General features: G+C 37.7%; 1 protein-coding gene across 8 annotated transcripts in view; it reads left to right on the top strand.

Moving 5' to 3' along the window:
* CREM (cAMP responsive element modulator) overlaps positions 1-6463 on the top strand; it is a 31890-nt gene extending 25427 nt beyond the window's left edge. For 4 of the 8 annotated variants that reach the window (XM_051610669.1, XM_051610670.1, XM_051610667.1 and 1 more), the window contains 2 exons: positions 3554-3710; positions 5349-6463. In XM_051610669.1, coding sequence (XP_051466629.1) covers positions 3554-3710; positions 5349-5493 — 302 coding nt within the window. In that variant the 3' untranslated portion in view covers positions 5494-6463. Of the gene's footprint in view, positions 1-206; positions 423-3553; positions 3711-5348 lie in introns of all 8 variants that reach the window. The other 4 variants (XM_051610671.1, XM_051610668.1, XM_051610673.1 and 1 more) reach the window with 2 other exon arrangements.
* Positions 6464-16133: the final 9670 nt, after the last annotated feature.

Here is a 16133-nt window from a genome sequence, read left to right as displayed (position 1 = left end):
AGCAATAAGCACTTCAGATTCGATAGCCAAAATAACCTTAAGCATAGCTGTAAGAGAAAGGTGTTCATTGTCTCAGTAGTGAAATAAACCCTATCCTTTCAGTATTAAAGAAAATACTGAATGCAAACAAATTTGAGAGCAATAATTTGAAGTATTGTAACGCCTGCTTGTTTTCTCCTCCACTGTTAAAATGGTCTGTTCCTCAGCTAATTGAGTTCAAAAGGCTGACGTCATTCGATTTCCTGGAATCGTGTTGCAGTAGGGAACTGGAAAAGTTAAACTCCAAACAAGATACACATTGACGTCAGCTCCAAGTCATGCTGCGATTTAGTCAGTTCCTTTCTGCTTCGTCAATTGCCTCCGGCAGATCTGTAATGTTAACTACTTCGCAGCCGGTACCTACGTGTTGCTGCTCATTGCTGGTACATATTCTTTCTTTAATCCAGAGATAAGTATCTTCTCCAAGTCCACGGTTTAGTGGGGGTTTTTTTGTGCTCAAAGAAATAATGATTCATGCCTTGTTTAGCCAGTTTAGTGGTGAAGTTAAAAACCCATTGATAATCTAGTCCCCTCATTATGGCTCAGGGAGGGGAGAATAGCCCTACTAACCATACATCAGTTTTTTTTTTCTCCTGGATAGTCACTGAAAGAGCTCAAGTGCAGGAATGCTTTCTAGTCTTTAGCAAGTTACTTTTCCCACGAAACTGCTGATACAAGATGCTTGGTTGTTGTTTTTTTTTAATATATTTTCTCAGAAATTTATTTGGTAGGTTACTTGTAGTCTTTCAAATGTGGTGGTTGGGGTTTTTTTTGTTGGTATTTGCTTGTTTCATGTTCATTTCCTTTTTGTAACTCTCAAAGCTTCAGGTTTTCAGTGTCTTTTTATTCCCTTGCAATTTTAAGGAGAAAAAAAAAATCACCAGGGCAATGTGTTAGGGAAATACACCATCTCCAGGTTTGTTTTGTTGTTAAGTCTCAGACCTACCTTTGATGTGTAAGGAATTACTTTAAACCTCCGTGCAGTTTCATTAGAAATGGCTACAGAAGTTTTTCACAAGGTGTGTGGGATTTTTGTCTCAGGTGTTGAAATGGAAGGGGCTCTTCTCTGTAAAATGTAGATACATTGCTAGACTTATACTGTCAGTTTTTTCAAAGGTATTTTATTCTCCCTGCTTAAAGCCTGTTTTGTCTTTCCCAATTTATTTTTCAAGGGAAACAGTATTTTATTGTAACTTTTTGAGTTGTAACAATTTTGCAGAATTTGAAATAATTGATTTGCAGTAATGTATGGTAAAGCACATATCACTGCACAGCTAAAAGATACTTTGTCAATGCTATGCCTTTTTTTTTTTTATAACTGAAGTATCTGGGTTTACAAGGTCTGTAACACCAAAATGGTTATTTATCTCAGTTACCATGCTGGTGGGTTTATAAGTGAGTGTCCTGGTTTGAGCCAGGATGAAGCCAGTTTTGTTGTCCAACTGGGTCAAACGTTGACAGTGAGCCAACCGTTAGACGGGGACAGTCACTCCTGGATCCGGCTCAAACGATTAATGCAACATTTATTACTTAGAGTGGTGTTTGCTGATCCCAGCTGAGATAGGGACTCTTTTGTTAAGCCGTGTTGCAGGTACACTGTCACACTGAGTCGTCTCGACAGCAGCAGTAAGTTCTGTTAGCTAACATCTGAGTGGAAGTCAAAGACGATGAGGTAGTTTGTCTTGTCAGGCTTAGGTGACCTCGGTTATGGGTCCTTCGGCATGACTTGATCTACAGAATTATTCTCTTGGAGTTTTGATTCATTGTAGCTAATGCAAACTGAGATAAGATCTCTTTTTTTACCTTGCGATGAGAGAGAGGAAAAAAGGTAGTTCTTACCATACAGTCTATACAATATATGTAATGAGGGTTAGCAAAAAGGTGAGCCTGAAGAGTTTCTAAAATTCCGTTTTTGTAAGTAGCAAACTGAGGTATCGTCCTATTGACATAACCGGGACTGCTAACAGATGTGGAGCAATTAAAGGAAGGATTAAGGAATTTTTTTTGTAGCTGCACAAGACCAACCCCAGTGTTCTGGCAGCTGCCTGTTAGTGCTCTCAGGGCTACTCTGGGCTGATTTCTCTCTCCCTCCCCCATTCCCTAGGGATTATCTGCAACCCAGGTCAGTTCACTGGTCCAGTTCATCTTGTAATTCCACAACCACTTTTACCGGCAGGACTGAGGGGGGAGGTGCAAACTGTTTAAGCTGTTAATGATTTCAGGACATGGCTGTGGAACTGTAGTCTAAACACAGCTTTGATCCTGTTTTTGTTTTTTTTTTATTTAATTAGTGAAGCACTCACTTGAGCTGAGTAAGAACCATAATAATTTTTTAAGTAAGTTTAGGGTTGGGGTTTTTCCCGCTGTAGTTGACTGTTATTTCTTTACTGCACTATCCATCAGCTTCCCCAAAGTGTTTTTGTCTGTATTGTATTTTTCCAAGTTTTTCCATTTTTCAAGTATTGCTTTAAATAATTAAAGTATAAATTAAGTATAGTGTAACGGCCTCTAAAATTTCATATTTTATATTAATTTACTTTTGTAATAAAAGTTGAAGTATTGTTCTGTGGTAATATAACATTTTTATGGAAAGGAATAGGTAAACACTTGTAATTTGAAGAGGGATAAGTTTTTGTTGTTTTTTCTATATCAGACAAGAGACAAGTACTTAGTACTTCCACAGTGTTTTAAAGTTGGGATACATTGTATAGGAGCAAAGAACCACAGAAATGAGGTGACACCATCAGAAAGTTGTTTGTTCCAAATAATATGTGACTTTCAGACCTACTTTTAACTTGGGGAGAGCTCAAAACTGGTGGGGTCAGGAGTGGAATCTGAACTTCTGCACTCTGATTCACTGTGAAGCTACACCCCTTCCTGTGCAACTGCCACTGTCTACTCTTGCCTGCCAATGCTGCAGCATCCTATTGGTAGTCATCTTGCCCAGGGAGCATACTCCTGTTCACCGTGAGAACTTGTCTGTTTCCTTTCATTTTGGCAACAGTAACTCTGACTTGTTTTCCAAGGGTTGCCATACTGCTGCAGGAGAGGCAGCATGTCTGGAACTGTGGCAATCCACAGGGAAGGAGGAGAAAGTTGAGTTCTGAAGCATAAAGCCTCTGTTAGAGGACAAGGGTAGCTTATAAACCTCAGAGGCTGCAACAGCAGGACCATCTTCTTGTGGGATTGTGAAAATAGTAAATTAGAGTGGGTGCTCTGACAGTGTTTCTCAAACAGCTTTCCCTATGATGTCTGAAAAGAGCCATGTGGAAATCTTTCACAGGCTTCAGACTGGCTTGCTAGTGGGCTCACATGCTAGAGCAATTTAAGTAACTTTACAGTGTGAAAATAAAAGCTAGTAAGGTAACAAATATAGTTGTGACATTACAGGCCTGTGAAATATTTATATAGCAGGCATCCTGAATAACTCATTGTCAGAAATCTGTTCTTTCCAGATATACTTTTGCATAGTTCTTTTTTGCTGTAAAGTTTTAAATATGATTCCTTTGTACAGCTGCCACTGGAGACATGCCTGCTTACCAGATTCGAACTCCCAGTACCACCTTACCCCAGGGAGTTGTAATGGCAGCGTCACCAGGGTCTTTGCATAGCCCTCAGCAACTGGCAGAAGAGGCAACACGCAAGAGAGAGCTGAGACTTATGAAAAACAGGTAAGACTATGCAACAATTGATAGTGTTGCAACCCCCTACTACCCCCAAAGCATTCTAATGAAGTTTTCTTCTTAAGGTCTTGAGCACTGCCTGTGATTGAGGAAGGGAGTGCAATAAATTCTTTGTCAGTCAACTCACATCCTTATAGCGTTGAGTACTGGCTGTTAACTCTGGAAAGTTAGAGTTGACCTTATCACCAGGGGTTTTAGGTAATTCAGAAATGGGAATTATTGTTGTCCCTTTCTGGTAATTTTTGTGATGATCTGGAGGTATACTTATTGTTTGTATTCTTAATTTTTTCCCTACTGACAGTAAAATAGCCAGTGTGAGTTTGTTTATCTTGAAACATCCCACATAGAATTGGTTAGGAAAATATCTGAGCATCTCATTAGCAACTGTCCATTAATGATGCTGTGAAGAGGACTTACTTTAGGATGGAATGATGATTACAGATACTTGGCAACTGGAATAAGTTCTTCTGCAGTCCTCCTGTCATTTTGTGAGGCATATTGTGTGAGGTGGCTGTATATTTTTTTAGTTAGCATGGATGACTGCGTGCTGTAAATGCCGCTCTTTCTCTCTGCATTCTTCCTGCTTTTCTTAGGGGACTCTTATTTTTTAAATGTGTAGCTACTGCTATCAGTCACAGACTAATGGAAGAAATAGTCTGTGATGCAGAACTCCAATAGACTGAGCAGCCATTTGCTTTGTGATTGAATTCATGGTATTGCTTTGCTCTCATGCCTGTCCTTTATTTTAAATTATGAGGATCTCTGCATTGTTGTGCCCCTTAATGTTTCTTCTCTCTTCAGTTTTAAAACTAGCGTCTATGCTATCTCTCCTAGGACCTGCTGGGAAATCACACTCTCACAGTTTGACAATTTATCATGTTCCAAGATGTTAAAGGAGTGAACTCCCAGTACCTCTAAAATTCTTCTGTTCTTGTTCAGTCATATGCTTCTGAAAATACATTTAGCTTCAATACAACACAGTTCTGAGCAGAGCTAGAATGGCTCCAGACTGCCATTAGCCAGCAACAAAAACAAATCCAGGAGCACGTGCCTGAAATGTGCCTAGGTGGACAGTTCCAAAGTGCTAATAAATTGTATTTGTTTAGACTTAAATTTTATTGTAGATTGTTATGTTAAAGTAAAAAAATGACAGCAAGTTGTAAGCTTGGCATGTAGCTTTCTGTCTGAAGAGAGTAGCGTTATGCTTGTGTTTTCCTGAAGTAAGTTCTTTGGGTTTGGTTTAAGGATTTTGATTGCAGAAGATAATACTCCTGATAAACATGCAAAATGGAATGTGACTGAAAGAAGAAATGCTGCTTTCAGTCATAATGTTAAGGACAGCCCAAGTTAGTATATTATCAGTTACTGTTTCTCGGTTCCTCTGTGTATTAATTCCATCTTTGTATTTGCTCATGCTGAATTTGTTTCAAGTTCTAGTAATTCTGAATTGTATTTTAACTTGTTATTGCTTATGGCTGTTCTCTGCTGTTCTGTTTGTGCAATCCAACGGTTGGTGGTGGTTGTTGTTGTTATTATGGAGCTGCAGGGATTGCAGGTAATTTTATTTGTCCAGTCTTTGCCATATTGTGGCTGTTCCTGTAGTCATTTGCCTTGTATTGGTTCCAGGGAAGCTGCCAGAGAATGTCGCAGAAAGAAGAAAGAATATGTCAAATGTCTTGAAAATCGTGTGGCTGTGCTTGAAAACCAAAACAAGACTCTCATTGAGGAACTCAAGGCCCTCAAAGATCTTTATTGTCATAAAGCAGAGTAATTGTTTTTCATTTGGACCTTGTTTATTATGAACTTTAATCAAGGCATGAGAGGAAGCAATTCTACAGATTGCCATATGAACTTGAGAAAGAGACACTTGAGGCCCTTGTGGAACCCAGTTTTGCTTAGTGTTTTCAGACTGATGTGGGAGATACTCCAAAATTTGGAATTCTATCATAGTCTCCATACTCTGCTGAGCTTTCTAATGGCATGCAAATGGCTTTTTTGTTTGCACTTTTTACTTCTGCTTTTTGCAGGGAAGCTGCTAAAGAATGTCGCCGTCGGAAGAAAGAATACATAAAATGTCTGGAGAGTCGCGTTGCAGTGCTAGAAGTTCAGAACAAGAAACTTATAGAGGAGCTTGAAACCCTAAAAGACATTTGCTCTTCCCAAACAGATTAGTAAAAATATTTATTATACTGTGAACTGAGTAAAATATATTCAGTTGCTTTATAAGGCAATACATAGCCAACATGAATTATGGCTTTCTCTTTGTGTCATTTATATTCCAACTTCTAACATTCCTGAAATGCTTTCCTGCTTTTTGTCAATTCATAGCTCTCATTTCAGGTTTTTCATGCTCCTTCCTTCCATCTCCCAAGGACTCAAATGTTAAAAAAAGAAAATAACAAAGTAAAGAAGTCGCATAATTTCTAAGAGCTGTTTCTTTGCCATATATTTACATACTGCTCTTTACATGTTACTGAGTGTCCTGCATTTACAAAATATTTTACAGTTGTTTTAGATCAATCATAAAGATAATGCATCCAGTAATACAAGAAAATCAAACAACCTAAGGTATCTCAGGAAAGAGTTTATAAAAGAACGTTATGATTACATGTATGTACTAGTCTACAGATGATTTTATGGCATATTTTTATATTAGTTGCTTGTGGAAAAAACTATTGTATTGCTGTCACTGAGTGCCATGGTTTAAGGTAGTTTTTAATAGAACCATGTTGTTTAACCTGTGTAGTGTCTGATTTTCTTTAAATGTCTGATTATTTGAAATGCTTTAAAACTTGTGAGTATCTGGAAGAGGACAAAGGCAAAAAAGTATAGCTGAACTTGTGACATGATGCTAAGTATATTGTACATACCTGAAGGAAGCTCTGTTATATGGCTGCTATTTACTTAAATTTTCTATAGTTTGTAGATTGTTTGATTTATTAGAGGTCTGTATATCAAAATTCTGTCTTGCATCCTGAATACATCATGTTCTAGATTCTGGACAAGTTGTAGCCAGTTGCCTATAACAAAGGCTGCTGGTGTAGTTCTTTTCATACTTTCTGCAAAGTACTGAGAGGAAATAAAGGTGACTTAAAGGATTAATCTTTCTAATAAGCATAAACTATCTGCTGATTCACAGGGTTTCTGTAGGTGAGAGCTGAACATTTTTAAAAATAAACCCATGCTTAAGCCATATTACAGTTCTGGTATATGTAGTACATGCCCATTGTGCTTTGAAAGAAAATAGTGCTTATGCAAAATTGCTTCTGGGTATTTTTTTAATTCAGGAATGATCTAATTGATTGTTGACCAGTACAGTATATGAGCAGTATTTGGGAGCATTGCCTTACTGATGTGGTAGGGAGAAAAGCTTAGATCCTGCTTAATTGGCTTCTCTGGGGGGAATGTGCGTGCATGTGTGTGAAGGGGGGGAGAGATGAACTCATACCATTACTGAAGTCATGAGACTTCTTTCCTTAATTTAAACTGAATTCACATGTAACCCAATCTTCACTCTGACATTGTTGGGGCAGTGTGTATCTGTATGTTTTTTTGGGTTGGGTGTTTTTTTGTGGGTTTTTTGTGGGTTTTTTTGGTGTGTGCAGGTTTTGGGGTTTTTTTTTTGTAGGTTTTTTTTTTTTTTTTTCGTTTTTATTCTGGTTTTCTTTTAGCTTTTCCAAGTTAGTTGAAATACACAAGATAACTTTCTCAAATCTTTTGAAAATCCCACTAGGTACCTAGGTGAGACCATTTGTAAGAAGAGGTATTACCTCTTACTTCCCACACCCACATCAGTTGATTCAAAAAGGAAACGGGCTGTCTTTTGGACCCACAGACTCTTCTTCAGGTCTGGAACAAAAGTGAAGTAAATTATGAATCATCTATTTCACTATGAAAAGACATCTTAAGTCCTAAAGTCAGCAGAAGTCAAAGGTTCTGTCAAAGCTGAACAAGATAAGTACAGTCTGCAGGTCCATGTTGCAGCCCCTAACCTGCAACAAAAGCGTCCATCAAATTGTTGTGGCTCTGTCGCTAGATCTGTTTTCTGTTACAGGTAGGCATTGCTCCTGACTCTCAAAGGATTTGGAAATAAGTAGAAATAAACTTGGGCTCTTCTCAGTGATGTCCAATGATAGGACAACAGGCAACGGGTACAAGCTGGAGCATAGGAAGTTCCACGTAAACATAAGGAAAAACTTTTTCACAGTGATAATAGCACTGGAACAGGCTGCCCAGAGAGGTTGTGGAGTCTCCTTCTCTGGAGACATTCAGAACACGCCTAGTTGTGTTTCTGTGTGGCATCCTGCTCTGGTAGGGGGGTTGGACTAGATGATCTTTTGAGGTCCCTTGCAACCTCTACCATTCTATGATTCTGTGATGGTTGATGTCTCTCCAGTAAAAAACTTCTCTTTTTCTGCTATGTAGTATCTGCTACTAACTGCAGTTAGAAATTTGACAGGAGGAATCCTTCTGTGTACCACGTCTGTGGAGTCTACAGTCATTTCTTTGCTAATACTTTTAAAATAATTAACAATTTTTTAATTTAAATAATTACTTGTGTGTGCAAGCGTGCTTTGTTTATAAATGGGAGCTAAACCCAAATGCTTTCAGAGTGTTTGGTTATTCTGGAAAACTCCATTTAATCTGTTTATCTGCACCAGGGAAAAGTATTCTGCCTCAGAAAGGTCAACAATACCTGGCTCATTTAGACTAAGACTGGGAAAAAAAAGTTTGACATATAATTCTTTAAATCTCAGTAATTCAATTTGGTATAACATTAATTTTGTCAGAATTAGCAACACATTTCAATATTTTAAAGTGAGAATGAATGAGCTTGTTGGTAAGAACATTTAAGATGTACAGTCAGTAAATTAGAACTAGAACACTTCTTGTGGTGAAGGAAATCATTTATTTGAAAATGAGCAAAGGCAGGCCTGCACAAATGCCAAGAACCTGTTGTCAAACTGCAACTGCAAAAGTTACTACTTAAAGCAATAAATCCAGTTCTGAATTGGTTTGAGAGATGTACATTGAAAACTTTGTGAAAGACTTCCCTGAGATTAAACAAAGATTTGAGAGAAAACTCAGTGTACTGAGTACTGGGGTTTGTCAGAGAAATAATACCAAAATACTTACTGAAATGGATACCAAAATACTGATGTGAGATGGGACTGCTGGAGCCTGGGTCTCTGCAGTGTATCAATCTCCTCTGCTATCTTGCCCTATTTGAGGCAAGATGGTGGAGGATTAAATCAAAGGATTAAAGTGATAAGATATATGCTAGGATATACAAATTAGTCTAGATTATAAAGGAAAATAAATGAGAGAGGTGACACTGACTTATTTTAGGAGCTGAGCTGTGGAGTCTGGGCAAAACTGCCTATGCTTGTATACTTGCCAAGAAAAGATCATTTTATAATGATTGTGTTTAATTTCTTAGGTTAAATCTGACCGTTCTTATAAAAATCAGTTACTGATCTTTTTCATGAGGATCCATTTTGATGGGAGAGAGGAAACTTGTGCATTTTGTCTTCACTTTGAGACCACTCCTGGTTCATCCAAAGGCTAAACAGTCTATGCAGAGAATTACAAAATGGATCAGACAGTGAGTTAAAAATGTCTCCCTCAGTGACAACTGAAATGCTGTCCCTTTGAGTTTCTTCACATCACATCTCATTCTTTATGTAAATGATAGATCCATCCCTTTTCCTAAAAGTATTGTAGGTATGCAAACTAACTGTTGATTTCTGTGAAAGGTTTATAATGTGGCGGTCAGTCACGTAGCCTAAGGAAACAATATTGGCTGTTGCAGTTTACCTGAGTACTGGGATGTGCCCTCTGTCCCCATTTTCCTACTTCATTTTTCAGTTGACCAAGGCTTTGGGTTCAGTGCTCCTTCCAAAGAACTGCTTGACCACAAGATCAAAAACCACCTGTCTTGTAGCATGTGTGTATTGTTGGTTTTAATGCCTTTATCCACACTTTGATGTGGTTTCTACTTTCAGAAAATGTGGTTGGTAAGCATGTACAAAAGCAACTGGAGAGATGTTCAGTCTTAATTAATTGGATGGCTGTGTCACTGTCTCATTTGACAAGGCTGGGTAGCACATACCTCTGTAATAAAAACTTAGTTCTGAGCTTTGGATACCAATATCACTTCCATAGGAATCTGATTCCAATTCAGATTTGTGAAGCAGAGTGCTTGGTGTGGTGCAGGAGAAAGGTCTTTGGAACACAGTATTATTTCTAGTACAGAAACATTAAATGAATCTGAGTTTATTTATTACAAGAGAATTTGAGCACTGCCGAAGCTTTGATTTCAGGAATTTGATTTTCAGGAATTTGATTTTCAGGAATTTGATTTTCAGGAATTTTGTTTTTTTCAGTACCACAAAAAAAGGCTGAATTAAGTATGATTTTCCTTTTGTAAGAAAATTGCATCTCTATGGTGCAGAACTCTCCCTTGCTGAAACCGTGCAACTGTTGCAAATTTATTTGAGACAGATAGCTAAAAGAGCTTTACTTTAGCAGGAAGCTGTACACAAAACTGCATGGAGGTTTGTTGTTTGTTGTTTTGTTTTGTTGTGTTTTTTTTCCTCAATGTAGCTCAGGGGAAATGGTCTCTTGAAAAATGTCTTCAACCTCCTAGAGTTGTGGGCAATGAGGAATGTTAAAGACACTTTCCTCTTAAGGTACAGCTTTGAGTTACAGCTGTTTCTTATCCATCTAAATGGAGTGGGGACCAGAGTTGTAAAGAGTCTAGGCTATCCAGGCAGAGTCTCTTGTCTGTTGTGACCTGGGAAAAAAGTGATTAAAATAAGTATATTGTGTGAGTAGATGTGGGTTTGGCTTCTTTAGGGATTTTTGGGTTAGTTTTTTTTGATTGTTAGTTCCCATGGATTTTTGTTTACAAGAATAACATTTTTTCTGCCTGCACTGATACAGTCCTAAGGAGTGCAGGCTCTATTGTCTCCCACTTGGTTCTCCAGGGTTTTCCTTCCATTCTTAGCAAACATAATTGCTGATCCGTGCTGTTACCCTGCAGACAGCAGTGTAATAGCTAAATCTAGTGTGATCTTACTCTGAATGAAGTATCACATCAGAGAAAACAAAGGAGTCTGCTCAGCTTCTGGTTTGGATTGACTTACTTTGCCCACCATTTTTTTTTCTGTTTTATCCACTGGTATTTTATATGTGGGTGTGTGCATGGTAAGAATGCATTGAATGCTGAGCTCTTAAGCAGCTGATAGAAGGAGCTGCATTTTGGTTGTCAGCATTGCTGTATAAAATACTGTCTTACAGGGAGTGAGCTTAATTTAGTCGGGGTTTTTTTAAGGCACTATGAGACTCTTCTGGATGAGAGATAACAATGATTTCATTATTCCAGCAAAAGTTGTGTTAGTATTTGCTTAATTTAAAAAAATAATGAAATTAGTTAGGTAATTCTTTGGGCAATTTGATAGTATCTCATGCAGACTGGCAATGGCTGATAGCAAAAATCAGTTTATTCTTGTTCTGTCTCTAATGAAGCTTCTCTAGCCCATTTTCTCAGGTTTCTGGTTTTTTCCTACTTTTGAGATAGAGCTTCCTTATTGCAACTTGCTTGTTAGACATAATTATGACCTTGTATATGTAAAAAGTCTCAAAGAAAGAGAGAGTAATGTGAGAGCTGAATGCTGTGTGTAGACTAAGGAAAAAAAATAACGTCATTGCATTCTGTATGAATTGAATGGAAAAAAACAGTGAAGGAAGTGTCTTTGTTACGGTAACTGCTGAGGTTTTTCCTCTCCTTTAATAGCCATATCAGTGGAATCAGGTGTGATTAATACATCTTGTGAATGGAATTATAGCCATAAAGATGTCACAGTTCAGAAGTCTGGCTGCCTAGCCAAGTCATTGTTTTTAGTTTTGTGGTTGCAAAAATACAATTTCCAAATGGCCTCGAACGAGACCTTAATGGTTTAATTTTACTTTTTTTTGTTTTATTGTGTTTTTAAATCTGTGCTCCTACCAGGTAAAATTTGCAGCAGAGTTGTTTAACAAGACCAGTCTGGAGCATAGTGGGTCTGCTTTTTCTAAAGTAGTTCTCCTAACTTTTTTTTCCTTTCAGCAAGGTGTTTATGCCGTTTCTAGCTTTAATTAACTCTTAAGAAAGTGAGAGAAGTACAAATGCATTTTTAAGTTGAATGCACACTGAGGAGTTTTGCTGGATTAAATTGTTTTGGAAGATTTAAATTCTCAAAGATCCTGGTTTTATGAACTAAAAGGTTTCAGAACTTTGTCAGCTGCCGTACAAACAAGAAAATACTTAAGTCCTCACACACTTTCCTCTTTACCAGGGAAGCTGTCTGTTACTTCAAAGATCTGGACATGAGCTGGGGACTGCAGTCTTCTTGACACAAGTCTAAACCTGTTGAGATTTTCAAAGCAGATGTTTTCTGTTTCTCTCATTTGAGGCCTGACCTAACTAGCTTTTCTGAATTGTGTCTACTAGAAGTGGGCATAATGTGAAATACGGCCAGAGAGGAACAGGAAAAAAAACAAGATAGAGTGAAGAAAGTGTTTGAAAGCTGCAGTGTTGCACAGTAAGGCAAGCAGGCAAGTATTGCCAATTTTCACTTTTTTTTTTCTCCTTAGTTCTGTATTTTTTGTTTAAGAATCCTTTTGGTCTATGTAGGGATCATAGCTCTGCTGTATCAAGCACAAGATGAAAAGCAGTAACATTTCAAAATTGCTTTCAGTTTTTGTGGTTGTATCTTCTGTAAATTGTTACCTATAACTATCTCCCTTATGCTAATAGATCTACTCGATACATTGTGTCTCTTCTCGTAGATGATTTTCATTTTCTTGAAATACTAATCTTTTTTCCTGTGAAATGTCACAGAAATGTGCTTGATTTCTTCTAGTATCTTGAACCTGATGGTCAGTTTCAGTTAAAGCTGATAGGTGTGTCAAAGATCTCTCAAAAGTTCATGAAAAAAGGTGGCTACCAAAGTAGGCATGGATGTACTAAAGGAAAAGCTAAAACATAAGGTTTGATAGATGTAAGAAAACTTACTTGGAATTCTCTCTTGCTAAGAGTCCTGAGAATTAATTTCCTATTTGCAGAGTGAACCATAGAAGATGAGGTTTCATTAGTTTTCTTGCTGACAACTAGTTATTTGGAAGTATGTTCAAATTTCTGTGGAATACACCGCATTTATGTAAAAAGATAATGTGTTTACAGACAAAGTGTATTTTATTAAAAAGCTTAAGAGCCTTTCAGACCTAAGCTGGGTTTGAGGTTACTCTCTGCCTCTTTCCTAAGCCCACAGTAGTTGATTAAAGAGCAATGGAATGTACCCTGAAAAAATACTTGCTGGATGCTTTCCAAGATTTAAACTGTTACTGACAATTTTGCAGACTTTCAGCTAGGCAATTAAGTTAAAAATAAGCTGGTTTTAAAATACACTATTTACAAGAAAAAAAAAAACCACCCACTGTCTACTGTTGCATTGTAGTAGCTTTGAGTAGAAGGAGTAGTTCGCTCTGTTGATGTTGAAATGCTAGTGGCTCCTGACCTTCGGGTTAAGTTCACAAGAAAAATACAAGTTTTTTTTCCAGCTGTTCTCGAGTGACACCTTGTGGAGTATAAATGTCTACACTTTATTTCCAAACTGATTAAGCAGTCAAAGTATATTTCAGAAGTAGAGAATTTCTTGAGGGAAGAAAGAAATAAGGGGTGCTATGATCTGTGGCTATTAAGAACACAAACTAATTTTTCCTTCTGCTCCTGTGTTAATATGTAGTTAGCAGTAAGTGGTTTATAATTTGATAGCCATAACAGAAAAAAAAATGTATTGACAGATTTTCAATTTCATAAAATCATAGGGATTGCAAGGGACCTCTGAAGATCATCAAGTCCAGCCCCCCTGCTGCAGAGGAATACTTAGGACAGATCACACAGGAACGCGTCCAGACAGGTCTTGAAATTTTCCAGAGGAGACTCCATAGCCTCCCTGGGCAGCCTGTTCCAGTGCTCCATCACCCTCACAGTAAAGAAGTTTTTTCTCATGTTGAGGTAGAACTTCCTGTGTTGCAACTTGGTGCCAAATCCCCTCATCCTGTCATAGCGCACCTCTGACAAGAGACTGGCCCATTCTTGACATCCACCCTTCAGATATTTATAGACATGAATAAGGTCCCCTCTTAGTCTTCTCTTCTCAAGACTAAAGAGCCTCAGGTCTCTTAGCCCTTCCTCATATGACAGGTGTTCCAGTCCCTTAATCATCCTTGTAGCCTCCATTGGATTCTTGTAGTCTTCCTGTCCTGAGACTCATTTAATGCAAACCAAAATGAGAATCTTTCTGTAAGTTCCAATAATCATAGAATATTATCTAAATACTCTAAAAAATGGTATTGCAGATACTGCCATTGAAGCATAGTAGTTACTAGTTCTAGGTCACAAAAATGGACTATAATACAACTTTGGTATCTTTTGATACATAATAGTGTCAAAGGAAAAGGAAAAATGCAATTTTAGTCAAGGCGTATGGAAAGATCACTTTGACAGTAGAAAGGGGGAGGAGATAAAAAGTGGGGATACAGAAAACAGGTAAATAGATAAAGGCACAGTGATTAAGAAAATCCATTCTTCAGCCTAGATGTATTTCACTTTTCAAATAAATTGCTCACTTCCGTATTATGATCATAAATACCTAGTATTCTATCCCATAGTCATATCTGCAAGTGGCTCTCTGTGTGCATAGATTATACAGGAGTGTGTAGTGTAGTGTTTTTCCATAGCTCCTATGAAGCCTGAACTGAGCTCCTAAACAGAATATTTTTTTTTCCTGATTGAAGAGAATTAGCCAAATACATGGGATGTGAACTCAAGATCTAGAATAACAAATGAATTTCTGCATGGTAAGTTAATGAGCTTGTACTATGAAAAATGAAAAGATACTTGATTTCAGAATTGTTGTTCTAATATATTAATTTACATATTTATATAATGTAATAGTTAAATTAGTTACTAATACCATGCAATTTCCAGTCATAAATGTGATATTAACTTGGGCACAGTTTAAAGCTTCTCACATAGCTGGTTTGGCCCAATGTTAGATCTGGCTGGGTTAGCTATCCCTTCCCCAGACTGCAGCGTTCCTGAGGTTAGAAAAGTTATGTGCAAACAACATTCAACATTACCTCTGTTGGACTGTTCGAGTAGATCAGTTGGTTTCACAGACAAAGCCTTTCTGTTTCCAGTGTGCACTGCTGCCCCTCCCCCCCAGCCCTTTCTAGACTGAAGGAAATAAATGTTACATTTCTGTAGCCCACATTAGCCCTGGACATTCTTCCCTGTTTGTTTGGTCTCCTGTATCTGCCATTAGTGCCCTGGGAATCAGAAATGGATTTTCCCTCATAACACCGGTGAGCTTTTTTCTTTTACTTACAGCAGAGGTCTCACTGTCCAAAAACATATGAGGAGAGAGGACAAACAACTCTGTTCAATACTGGATGTTTGTCCAAAACCAGATATAGGGGAACTTCAACTTCTGTTTTTCAAAGTCTTTTCTTGGAGTGGTGGCTCTTGTAGGAGAGTTTGACCTAGCTGCCTCTGGGTAATGATGTTCAAGTTTTAATTTTTCTCTGGAAAGGTTGTCAGCTTCCACCTTTGGCAATGCAGTTGGATAGGCTTTTTTCATACACGCTTTAAGGGAATGGCAGTAGAGGTGTTGAAGGGCTTTTTCAAGAGTACCAAGGTAACATAAAGGTATTGGCTTGTATTTGAAGGCAGGAAAAGCTTTCTCCCAGCAAAAAGGGCACCCCTATAATAAGCTTATCAAAGCTGTGCTCTAAAGCTTCAGAACAGACTGTAAATCTAGCCAAAGCATTTCCATACCAACTCCTCTGCCCCCTGCAAAGGTTTTGAAAAATACATTTCAGCTGTGCAGCAAATCTGAAGAGTCTGAAAGAATCTGTTTACAGCAGATTAGGTAAAAAGATTCTGATTCTAATGCCTACCTCTGCTGAAATGATAAGAAAATAAACCTAGCCCTTGCATGGGTTTATTATGCACTGCATAAAGACTATGTGTAAGACAAAGGAAAACATCATTAACAGTGGCAGCATAAACTTAATTATCGGTTAGGCTATGGGCCAGTGGGAAAAATCTTCATATACAGAAAAAAATCATTAATGTATAATGATTTTTGCAATTGCATTAGAGAAGTTGTGCATAGAAAAAACCAAAAAATATGAGTCAATTAGTCTCCCTTTTGAATGGGCACAATGGTTAAGTATGTAGGTCACTTTTTAGAGATTAGTTATCTGGGATCTTGGGCAGATGCCCATTAAAGTGAAACTCACATAATGGAATTGCTGATACAAGAATAATACCATTAAAGTAAAACATTAATTTTGCAGTAA

The sequence above is a fragment of the Apus apus genome, chromosome 2, assembly GCF_020740795.1.
Source record: "Apus apus isolate bApuApu2 chromosome 2, bApuApu2.pri.cur, whole genome shotgun sequence".
In the NCBI taxonomy this organism is placed as follows: domain Eukaryota; kingdom Metazoa; phylum Chordata; class Aves; order Apodiformes; family Apodidae; genus Apus; species Apus apus.
This window is presented reverse-complemented; position numbering and strand designations above follow the sequence as displayed.